This window comes from Nannobrachium achirus, assembly GCF_963921795.1.
Source record: "Nannobrachium achirus genome assembly, chromosome: 20".
NCBI classification, from domain to species: domain Eukaryota; kingdom Metazoa; phylum Chordata; class Actinopteri; order Myctophiformes; family Myctophidae; genus Nannobrachium; species Nannobrachium achirus.
In genome coordinates this window covers 20357556-20370535 of record NC_137827.1, presented here as the reverse complement: position 1 = coordinate 20370535, position 12980 = coordinate 20357556, and the positions used below count along the sequence as shown (strand labels likewise).

The 12980-nt window shown below is 44.7% G+C and overlaps 1 protein-coding gene across 7 annotated transcripts in view; it reads left to right on the top strand.

The window, feature by feature from the left end:
- The window catches only part of esrrb (estrogen-related receptor beta), a gene marked incomplete at both ends in the record, with an annotated part of 86779 nt that extends 74119 nt beyond the window's left edge, over window positions 1-12660 (top strand). For all 7 annotated transcript variants that reach the window (XM_080750596.1, XM_080750595.1, XM_080750594.1 and 4 more), the window contains 2 exons: window positions 5818-6087; window positions 12416-12660. In XM_080750596.1, the coding sequence (XP_080606722.1) occupies window positions 5818-6087; window positions 12416-12660 (515 nt within the window). The remainder of the gene's footprint in view (window positions 1-5817; window positions 6088-12415) is intronic.
- Between the last annotated feature and the right edge of the window lie 320 nt (window positions 12661-12980).

Genomic DNA, 12980 nt, shown 5'->3' with positions numbered 1-12980 from the left:
AAAATAAATGCATCATGCCTGTTGCTAAGGCGCGCGTGCAAGACACCAGTCATGTTGCCATACCTTAGCTTTTTCTGAACTGACGCCACTGGGGAAAATGTACATTGTTGTTGTGTTCTGCCTGTTATGTAGTCATGCTTACAAGCCTTTCAGTGTCAGATCTTCCCAGTGCGCTTGCTTGGGGCATTGAGGAGGGAAAGGGCCTCTTCAAGTGCGTGGACAGGCCACTCCGATTTGGTCAATATTGTGTCATGTTTGGTCAAACCCCCGCCATGGCATGTGGGCTGGAAATGAAGATGTAAATATTGATATTTCATTAGAGGGAAATCACCCACTCCGACGGGCACTTAACCGGGGCCGCCTTCAGAGAGCGCGGCCGGCCTGAGCGCCGCATGACCTGCGGAGTCGGGAAGTCACTTCATTACTCGATTAAATTGAGTGGAAAAAGGCGAGGCAGCGACACGAGATCCCATTTGGAGCGATAATTTAGGCCCTGAAGAGAGAGGGGAGATGGAGCAAAGGGGGGAGAAAACACCGCCTCTTCCTTTCTCACAACACCGGGATTAAATTCACCGACTTTTTAGCGGCAAAGGTAATCAGGGGTGTCGCACCAAGTTCTGGGCCCTGGGTACAAGGATTCACTGCGGGAATCCCCCCATGAATGTTCTTCATAGGGGGAGGGGGTGTAACCCATTTAGACCGGGAACGCATTATTACGCATTATTTTGTGCTTTTAACTATTGAAAAATAGCAGATATACCGGTATGCGAGCTTGTTAATATGCTGTTGTTGAAAAAGATTTTTGCAAGTCTTTGAATATTTCAAATTCAAAAATGTTTCTATGTCAGTGGTGCTCAAACTTTTTCATGTGAAGGACCCCCAAAATGATAGGCTATGTATATGGCCTCGGACCCACATCTCAAAATATTTAGTTCCAGCCAGAGACCCCCCAGAAGCAAACTTTGAGTTATAAATGTTTGCTTAAAAGAATACATATATTCAAAGATGTGCACACATTTTCACGACTTTTCAAAAAATAGCAGATCCACCTCCACATTGGGCCCTAGTAACTCAGTCCCACCCCCCCCCCTTGTGACACCCCTGAAGGTAATTGCTGTGCTCTGCTGTGTGTGTGTGTGTGTGTGTGTGTGTGTGTGTGTGTGTGTGTGTGTGTGTGTGTGTGTGTGTGTGTGTGTGTGTGTGTGTGTGTGTGTGTGCACATATGGCTGAGGGGTGTCTGCTGTATGGGAGTAAACTGGAAAGGAGCACCAACAAGCCCTCAACAAGGCCTTCACAGGGAGCCGTCACAATGGGAGCGGTGCTTTAGTTCCGCCTCAAGTCCTCCTTGGCAATAAAAGGCTCGACAAAGCTTTGTCTGCGACTGTGATGCCAACCAGATAGTCAACACCACCGCGGCCATGCTTGAAAGGCAATTTCCCCTTTTGGCCAGTCCATTCTGTCCAGATTTTTTTAATATAATTTTTGTCCCGTGATTTTGTAACCCATTTTCACCCAGTGCCAATTGCTAATGTAATCCTGGGGCTCTGCTCTCCCTCTTCTATGCATGAGTAGTCCAAGTGGCTTCTTTTCACCTGACAGTGGGGATTTCCCCGGTTTGGACGTAGCGCGTGGAAAGGAACACGTTATTCCAACCAGTTCCTTTCCCCTCCATCAGGCGCCCCGGCTAGCCAGGGGGAGGCATTATAGAGAACAGGATTACTGCATGTTTTTGTGAGGGTATCTACCCTAGGAGACACGGGGAGAACATGCAAACTCCACACAGTTCTGTCCAGATTGCCGACAGGGAAATTATACAACTGAAGATGTTATGCCTTGCAAAATATGGCTTATTCATGGGTTGCATTTGTAGTTCTACACCAGCCATGTTGAGGACCAACACAGGTGTTCTGATTGGCAAAGAACATTAGTTCTACAGTATGCCAATCAGACAAATTGAAAAACCTGTGTTGGTCCTCAACATGGCCATTTAGGACTACAAATGCAACCCATGAATTGCCTCCACTGAAAAGTGAAAACGGTCAAATGTTTTGAGTGCTTCGGGCAGTTTGCCCATTGTCGTTTTCGGGTGGAATCTGGGCTGGACGTTCCTTCAGAACCCCTGTAAGCACCAGTCGTGTAAAGTAACAAAACATAAGTAAAATTTTTAGGTATTTGTACTTTACTTCAGTATTTCCAATTTCCAATACTTTTTACTTCTACTCCTCTACTTCTTGAATTCAAATACTGTACTTTTACTCCACTACATTTATTTGAAAACTTTAGTTATTAGTTACTTTGCAGGTATAAATTATAATATTATAAAACACACATTAACCCACTTTAGCCCTATTTTATACCGTGGCTATTTGAAAATAACCGATCTACAAGCTCACAACGTGTCGCGATGCGATGCGTTGTGAGCTGTAGATCTGCTATTTTCAAACATTTAGTACTTTTACTTTTGGTACTTTAAGTACAGTACATTTCAATGCAAATACTTTCATACTTTTACTCAAATACATTTTGAATTCTGGACATTTACTTTTAACAGAGTACATCTACAGTGCAGTATTGATACTTTTACTTAAATACAAAATATGAGTACTGGTAAGCAGCAGGGCCGGCCGGTCCGGCGGCAGCAGCAACCACAGTGTGTGATCAGAGCACTCCATTCTACCGACTATTGATTCCCCTTCACAATGTGAAGGCCCTCACATTCTGATTGCAATCTGTTAATTAATGTATCCTCCAGCTCTTCCCCTCCCGTGGTCATCACCACGATAAGAGAAATTGAACACAAAGGTACCCCCTCTTCTCTTTCTCTTCTTCGTTCTCTCCCTCTCTTTCCCCATCTCTCTTGATCTGCCAATCTCTCTCTTTTTCCTCGGTCCTGCGTCTTTTTCTTCTTCTTCCTCATCACTCCTCTCTCTCGGCCGGCGCGGTCAGTTCGCTAAAACGTGTGTGAGCGCGTGCGCGCACGTATGTGTTTGTGGGGTGTCAGGCGCGAGGGAGATTAACATCGGGCCGGCGACTGGGCCTCAATGAGATCATTTATATTTAAGAGTAAACATGGATGGCGAGGCGTGGCGAGCGCGGCCCTGGTCAATACTGTAATCTATCGCCTCTTAATCACAGCACGGCAGGAGAGCCGCGCCACGCGGGGGCAAACTTGTAAAAGCAATCATTTTAATCAGGGAGTCGAGCTGAAGGGGCTAATATGCTGTCAGAATGGGACGCCCGCGGGCACACACACACACAGCACCTCCACTCTCTGCACGGAGGGGGGGCGGGCAGGGGGAGGGGGCTTCACGCATTTTATTGACAGCTGAAGGGTAGTACCAGAGAAAAAAAGGGGATGAGATGGCTATCTGTCTATCTGCTCCACTTTCTCTCTCTCTCCCTCTCTCCCTCTCGAGCTCTTTCACCACATTCGCTTTTCACTTTTCCCCCCTTTTTTAATTTGTTTGAATTTCCCCTCAGCTCGTCTTGGGACGGATACGGGGGTTCTGTTTTGTTTAACGTTCTATTCTTAGCATATTGTAGAGTTGTCCTGGAGGGGGTGGGGGTGGGGGTGGGCGGTTGAGAGTGGAGGTTTGATACGAACCAGTCAATTTCAGCTGCTGTTTTAGAATGGAGGGCACAGGGTTTTTCAGCGGGTCCTCCGGGCTGGGGATGAACCACGTGAACCCACTGTGTGTGCGTGTGCGTGTGTGTGTGTGTGTGTGTGTGTGTGTGTGTGTGTGTGTGTGTGTGTGTGTGTGTGTGTGTGTGTGTGTGTGTGTGTGCGCGCGCTTCAGTTTGTATGTCAGAGCGTCTGTTCATGTTTATATGTGTATATCGTCACTGTCGGGCAGAAACCTTGTATCTCCAAGTTTCACATTTGTACGTTTTTTCACCAAGTAAAGCCCTGCTTCATCATACAAGGCTGTCGCACGAAAGTAGTGAAAACAGTCGATCTGCAAGCACGCAACGCCTCGCGGTGCGAGGCGTTGTGTGCTTGTAGATCTGCTGTTTTCACTAGTTTAGTTCATTTTTAAAATGATAAATACAAAATGAACGGTCTTGGACATACAAGGTTTCCACCCGACAACGACGATATACGATTGCAAACACACAAAACACACACCCACGGGTTTGTGTATCCATGCATGTCTGGGTGTCCTGTGTGCGCGCGCGCGTGTGTGTGTGCGTGTCACCTTCCCCTGCGCGGCAACGGGCGCGTGTCATGTCCTCAACCCCTCCAATGAGGCCGTGCTAAACGGCGCTAATCCCCCCTCACACCAGTAGTAGTGTGACAGGAAACAAGGGGTGACCACGGGGCTTTGTGTCATCGGGACCTTTTGCACCGCTCCACTGTCCTCACATAGTAGAGTAAAGCCCACACAAGTGCTCTAGTGACACCCAGTCCTCAAGGAGGACCTTCCACAACAGCGCATTTAAAATTAAACACCCCCCGCCCCGCGCTACAACACGTGCCACCGCTGGTATGCTCTCTGACACCTTGTTTGTTTTGCTGGTCAACTCTTGGGGGGGTTAAAGGCTGCGAGGCATTGTGTGCTTGTAGAACGGCTATTTTCACTACTTTTGCACGACACTTGTGTGATGAAGTAGGGCTTTGCAAAAAAGAAACAAACTTTACACATTTGAAACTTGGAGATACGAGGTTTCTGCCCGACAGTGATGATATGTTGGTTCGTGCCATTTCAGTTCAGTCCGAGATCATTTCAAGGACATCGGTCATGTGCGATCACACACACACACACGCACGCACACGCACGCGCACGCACACACACACACACACACACACACACACACACACACACACACACACACACACACACACACACACACACACACACACACACACACACACACACACACACACACACACACACACACACACACACACACACACACACACACTTGTATTACTACAGTATACTTGCGAGCACATTTTAGGATGCCGATTTTATGAATGCCATTTAAAGATTTGTTGCCATTTTAAATACACAAATGTTGTATGGGGGTCCCTGCCACAAAATATTTTCAGATTGGGGAGGGCCCTCGGACAAATACATATCCACTTGGGGGGTCCTTGACAACATGAGAACCACAAATTTAAACATCATCACAAAGCAAGCCCAAATCAGCAACTGCACTTTAGAAACAAGCCCCCCCCAAAAACTAACAACCACCAATATTTACAAGCGACTTCACAGGAAAGCCCAAAGTGGCTTCTATAATAAGCTGACTTGGCCACAGTACTCATGGTGTCCCGTGCTGCTGTCATCTTAGGTGTGGGCGATATGGAAAAATACAATATCACAACAATTTTCCAAGCTGTATCATGATAAACGATCTTATCACGATTTATTTTCATGTTGGTTTTGTGGTTATTACTTAACAGCACAACCACTACAAGGTAACAAAAACTAAACGAAAAAGGAGTAAAGACCATTTAGACCAGTGGTCCTCAAAGAGTGGGGTCCAGGGACCCTCTAGGTTCCTTTTGGGAGGTCTAAATTGAGCCTTTCATGTATGTAACTCAGGCAGTATACTAATGAATCATTTGTATACTGCCAGAGTTAACGGGAGACCTCAACATTTCAACGTTTGAGAACCACTGATTTAGACCAAAATGCAGGTTTAAATGAATTCTGCAATGAATCTCTGTATTAACAATTCAACAGGATTTTTTATAAGGCTCCCTCATTGTATCACGTTATATATGACATCTCCGAAAAGGCATATCGTCGAGATATCATATCGTCTCAACGATATTTATCACCATATCACCACCCCTATGTCATCTCGCAGGCTTCTCCAACCTGTCCCTGGGAGACCAGATGAGTCTCCTGCAGAGCGCCTGGATGGAGATCCTCATCCTGAGCATCGTGTTCCGCTCGCTGCCCTACGAGGACGAGCTGGTCTATGCCGAGGACTACATTATGGACGAGGAGCACTCGCGGCTGACGGGCCTGCTGGACCTCTACGTGTCCATACTGCAGCTGGTCCGCAAGTACAAGAAGCTCAAGGTGGAGAAGGAGGAGTTTGTCACCCTCAAGGCCATCGCGCTCGCCAACTCAGGTGAGGGCATCCGTCGCGGTAGTGTAGACCAGTGGTCCTCAACCTTTTCATGCCGTGACCCCCAAAATAATCATATTTTAACTGGGGACCCCCCACCCTGACGAGCACTTGGAAATGTAGGAGTTGGCATTACATTTAGTTTGACTCGATCTATTCCATTGTGAAAATAGCAGATCTACATGCTCACAACGGGCGTTGTGAGCATGTAGATCTTCTATTTTCAGCCTCTAATATATTTCAGCCTCTAATATATGACAATTTTACCAATGTTTGACCAGAGGTACTAGAAAGGGCTTTAAAGTCCTTAAACTGTAACTTTAGAAACATGCAGATACCCTCTTAAACCTTATGTTGGTTTGTTTACTGTTGAGTGAGAAAACAGTGTTGCACATTAACTTAATCATCTGGGGACCCCACAAAATAATTTGGGGACCACCCTGGGGGTCCCGACCCACAGGTTGAGAACCACTGGTGTAGATCAGCAACATGCCCCACAGAGCATGCATGTGTGTGAGTGTCTGGGGATTACTGTAGCGGTAAAATTATACCTCATGTTGTACCACGCTGTTAGGGTTTCTTATGGGAACAAATCACATGACATTTGAGTGAGGGGATTTTTGTGGTGGTGAACAATTATATATATTACACCATCTTACATTTACGATTTTGTTTTGTGAATTTAGAACGGGTAAATTAGACAGTAATGTTATAAAACAACACTCCAAATAGAAAGGTGCATAGATGCACAATTTATTTGTACTTTTAAAGTAGGTTTTGTGTTTAAATACTTTCTGTACTTCAAATGCTTCCTAATGTTGAGATAATATTGTATCGATGGACATTTTGAAACACATTTTTTTTTAAATACATTAAATCGCATTACTGGCTTGAATGTATCTGTTAATTACACAAGTGTACACTAAGGCCAATAGCCAGGAAACATCAAGGGGCTGAAATGCCTACTAAAAATTCACAGTGCTCTACAGTTGAAATAGTTTTTATATTCTTTGTTTGCTTGTTTGCGTTAATTTGGTTCCATTTAATATTTTATGTTAAAGAGTGAGTGTTCTAAAAATGTATTTCACATAGTGATTCACAATTTCTCATTATTCTTTACCTGAAATCCTTAAGTAACAAATCATTTAAGATTATACTGCAACTGAATGAAGATAGAACAACCCTATGCACCAAAAAAAAAAAAAAAAACAATACTTCCATAATATGTAATTTGATAATTTTTAGACAATGTAGTGCAACTTAGCGTATGCCACATTGTTATTATTTACTACATTTGCGTACTCTTTACACCACTGTCTTGTGTGTGCCAAAACAACACACAGTCACACACTGGGTGTAAAAGCATCAGCTAGCATAGTTTCTAAAGTGACATTTTGTTAGCTTTTTCAGGAGTTTTTGAGAGTAACCTTTAGGTAGGGAGCCTGAGACACAGAGATGGAGAGAAGATAAGGCCAGCGTACGGATGGAAGTCAGCTGTTTTTAATTGAATGCCTTCCATGTTGTGGTATTTCTCTCTCTCTCTCTCTCTCTCTCTCTCTCTCTCTCTCTCTCTCTCTCTCTCTCTCTAACAGTAGCTTCGGGGCACAGCAGCCACGGGGAGATAAATTTAGCATTTCATTAGGAGCACGGGGGCTGTCAATAAAATGTGTTAAGTCGAATGGAATGGGTATCAGGGAGTGATAGGCCTCGTTTGTTCCAATGCGGAGACGGCACGTGGCTATCGACAGACTGCTTTTGAGGAGGCACGGCTTGTCCCTCTCTGATCAATGCGCGGCTGGGTCACCGAGCGGCTTTCTCTCGCTTCTTTTTTTTTTTTCTGTGTCCCCGGCTGAAAAATGAAAATGCTGATGGTGGGGCTTTGCTTTCAGACGGCAGAGCTTTGGAAAGGGGGGAGGCGGCGGCGGCGGCTTCGGGAGGGAGACAGGCAGGAGGAGAGCGATGGGGTTCAGGGAGAGAGAGAGAGAGAGAGAGAGAGAGAGCAGGGGCGTCAATTGGGTATGGCAGGGGTATGCAGCTGCCATACCCTGGGTCCAGGGGGAAAATAAAAGTTACCGGTACTTTTAAATATAAATCCATGAATGTCTCTTTGTCTATCTGTGCTGGTTATTATGTTGTTAAATTACAAGTAAAATAATTACAAATGCAAAGTTTAACAAATTGGTCACTTTAACAAGGTATTATAATTATATTCTCCACACTTGTATTCTCCCCATCTTGACAAGATGGTATATGCCCAGGTTACGCAGGTCGGCTGCACAGGTGCAATGCATTATTGTTAATTGTGGCACGTTTACTAACATGCCAAGTTTAGCTGCACTTGAACAACCGTTCCAGTCTGCCATATCCAGCACAAGAAACCGTAGAAATGAGGGGGAAAAATAAAATGTACTTCTTAAAATAAATGTATCATGCCTGTTGCTAAGGTATGGCAACATGACTAGTGTTCACGCGCATGCAAGACATCAGTCATGTTGCCATACCTTAGCTTTTTCTGAACGGACGCCACTGAGAGAGAGCGAGGGGGGATCAAGAGGGGAGGTGGGGGAGGCTGGGTGGTCCCGGAACGCTAGAACAAGGTCTCTGCGAGATCACTCTCCCGGGAGCCCCTCTGTCTGACAGCTGTGAAAATTCATAGCGATTGATTTTGTAATTAGCAGTTTATCAATCGGATCGACGCGGGCCCTCTGATGGATTGCAAGGAAATTGTTTCTTCAAAGTTGTTTTTTTAAGCCCATCCCCTCCAAAGGCTACACGCTGATTGCTCCCTATATCTCTCTCTCTCTCTCTCCCTCTCTCCCTCCTTCTCGCTCTGCTTTTCCTTAACACACTGACGGGCTGTCCCTGCACGCCTTTCTCCCCTTTATCGTCGCTGTCGGGCAGAAACCCTGTATCTCCACGTTTCAAATTTGTACATTGTTTTGCAAAGTAAAGCATTGCTTCATCATACAAGGCCATCGCACAAAAGTAGTGAAAACAGCCGATCTACAAGCACACAAGGCGGTGTGTGCTTGTAGATCGGCTGTTTTCACTAGTTTAAATCATTTTAAAAATGATAAACACAAAACAAACGGTTTTGGACATGCAAGGTTTCCACCCGACAATGACATTATATTTGTCTCCCTCTGTCTCCATCACCACACACACACACACACACACACACACACACACACACACACACACACACACACACACACACACACACACACACACACACACACACACACACACACACACACACACACACACACACACACACACACACACACACACACACAGCATTCAATTATGGAGGGGTTCAATTTCAGCGCTCAAAGCGCGTGCGTGTAACATGACCTGAAATTCTCCTACTTATGTCATACACATTAATCAAGAAGCAAACAAGAAATGTGTCTTTTTTTTCACCCCATGTAACCGTGTTGTTGCCGCGCCTTGGTTTGACAACAAACCAGGTGTGAGAGAGAGTGGTACTGTACTGTACTATTGCTCCACATACCAGTCAGCCTGTTCCGCTGTGAAACAAGCTAGGAGATAATTATGTCACATCACATGCTCGACAGGGCCACCACTGACTTTTTTTTACCCCCTTTTTATTCTATCCCCCCACACCCACCAACTCACGCACACACACACGCACACACACACACACAATTCACTTTCCAAAACGACCTACTTCATTTTACCGCTGTGGATTTGAAAAGCGTCAGAGTGAGAAATGTCTCAAGGTCTTGGGAATACAGTTGTTCCAGTCAATGAATTTGGGACGAAGTCTGAAATCTGTTTTGCCTTTTATTGTCCCGCGTGGTGAAATATGCACCCGCCAAGGTGAGACCAGTCAGGCAGCCAATGACACGCCAGCCTCTGGGAGTGCCAGACACCCCCGGTTAACCGGTGAGAGAAACCGCGACCCCCCCAGACTACCCCTGGGAGAGAGCCGTATATACGCAAGGAGAGACACGGGGACCCGCACGCAAGGAGAGAGAGAGAGAGAGAGAGAGAGAGAGAGAGAGAGAGAGAGAGAGAGAGAGAGACAGAGAGAGAAATTGAGAAAATGAGTTGTGACTGCTGTACAGTAGGAACAGTGTGAAACTGTGGCACAGCAGAACGATGTTACAGACAGACAACAATTCAATACTAGGGCTGTCACGATTATGACATTTTACATGACGATTAATTGTCACTCAAATAATATCGATTTAATTGTGTTTTTCGTCTTTGACAATTACATTTCTGTTTGGCTTTTAGGCTTTGGAGTTGCACATGGTAGATATGACACATAACCTAAACATACAAAGAAATTACTGACATATTTGACAACTTTATACTTAAAAAAGAACACTGATAGTGGAACAACGTGTTGTGAGCTTGTAGATCGGCTATTTCCACTATTTTTTTACTTTTGTACTTACTGTACAGAGAGAGAGAGAGAGAGAGAAAGAGAGAGACAGACAGACAGACAGCTATAGAGACAGACAGGGAGAGAGAGGGAGACAGAATTCTCTCAGATTAACTGGGGCAGAGAATAGTTGTAATCTATCATGGAAAAAAGTTTACTTCAAACAGATGTTTACATACACACGTGTTTGAGTAAAACGTGGATGAATACTCTCAGGTATATCCAGTATTCACTGCATTATACGTCTACAGTTAAATTAAGTCATCAATTATAGCAAAGTGAGACAAGGCCTTTATTTGGCGAGTTTCGAATGCACAAATGAATTCAAATATTTACCAAATATGCATAATACACAAATACACCCAGGATTTGTGGATGTATTTTGTAGCTAGTTAAGCTTCATAATATCATAGTCAAATATTAGTTGTTGTTGGTTTATTTTTTTGCGTTTTGTTTTCTAATGCCAATGCGGGTGGAAACCTTGTATATCCAAAACTGAAAACGTGTGGTGAGCTTATAGGACACGAATTAAAAGAAAATGGGAAAAGTTTCAATATGGAGATACGAGGTTTCTACCCGACAACAAAACAAACGATTTCCTCAGAGGAAATAAGGATGACATTAATAGGAAGGAAGTGTTGTGGAGCTTATTTATGCCATCCAATTCTCTAATGGAGGATTTTCTTTCTTTTTTTTGTTCAAAAGAAAAACAATCTGTGTGGGAGCTGTCCTTGGGAACACTGGGGTGTTTAATGTGTACTCATTCAGCGGGGAGCGGCTTCTATTCATTCTATTGTTGCTTGGAGGATAACATTGATTTTCAGTCTCGTTGGTCAAAGGCCACATGAATATCCCACCACCCAGTTCACCAGACAGAAAAATAAATAATCAAAGGGCAGTAAGATATTACCTCTCGATGTTCTGTTTTTCTAACCATTTAGGCCCCATTTACTTAATTATAAAACCAATAGGGAAAACAGACCAAATTATTTGAATTTTTGTTATATATTTCAACATTGAAAATGACTTTTCTAAACATAATTATGTATCCTCTATGTATCTGGTCAGGATCTGAGTTATGCTGAAATGTGTCCCCTAGCTGACTTCACTGACATAACTGAAGGTCAATCGAGTAGTGAGATTAAATTTTGTTTTAGAAAAAAAAAAAAAACATTTTACATTTCATTCCCGCTAAAGTACCGCACATCACGTGCACATTCACCACTTTGGGCCCCATTTCTCCCCGAGTGACATTTATGTTTCGCGTTTTTGAAACCGACTGTGAATTTGTCCTCTGGTATTGCAGCACAGGATATACTGTATTTAAAATCACTTTCAACCTGGCATCCCTGTTTTGGCCATGTCATTAAAGACGATATTGTCTAAAATTGTGCAAAAGGTTTTGTTAAAAAATATTCAGAATTCTTTTTGTGAAAATTAAGGAAAAAAAAGAATGAAAATGGCATGAGCTTGTAGATCAGCTTCCTGCTATTTCCACACATTTTTTAAAGATTAGCCTTTATATTGATAGGACAGTAGACTGACAGGAAATGGGGGGAGAAATGAGGAGTGACACGCGGCAAAGGTCGTCTGGATCGGGAATCGAACCGCCAACGCCGCCAGGCATCCATGCCTATGTGTCAATGCCTAAGTGATATGTGCCTGGACCAGTAGGCCAGCGGGCGCCCCTTCACACATTGTTTAGAGGGTCGAAATTTACCCTTACAAGTCTGTAACCCTGACAGTATACAAATGGAACCAAATGGACCCGTTAGGGACCATTTGGTTCCATTTGTATACTGTCAGAGTTAAGGGGAGACCTTGAAATTTGAAAGTTTGAGAAAAAAAAAAAAAAAAGATTTAAGTTAATTTATAAGAGTTTCTAACGCGGTTGTTTCTCCTTCTCCCCTCCAACAGACTCCATGCACATAGAGGACATGGAGGCCGTGCAGAAGCTCCAGGACGCCCTCCACGAGGCCTTGCAGGACTACGAGAGCAGCCAGCACCAGGAGGACCCGCGGCGGGCCGGCAAGCTGCTCATGACGCTGCCCCTGCTGCGGCAGACGGCCACCAAGGCCGTGCAGCACTTTTACAGCATCAAGGTGCAGGGCAAAGTGCCCATGCACAAACTCTTCCTGGAGATGCTGGAGGCCAAGGTCTGATTGAAGCGTTCGGAAGGGGCGTTCGCCCGGTGGGTGGTAACCGGTCCACCCGCCCCGTCCCGTCCCCCCTGCGGCAAAACGTCGGGGAGGAGGTTGCATCGATGGCGACACAAGAGCGCGACTGGAACTGAGGCTGTGGGGGAAACGGAGGGGGGCAGAGATCGGAAGAGGCAGGACAGTCAGAGACTCGCCTCTCTCTCACTCTTGGAACCCCACCCCCACCAACCCCCTCCCCCGGGACGTTAATTAATAAAAACTAAACAAAACAAAAAAATTAAACAAGAAATGCAAAACTTGGTTATTAGTATAAATATAAAAAT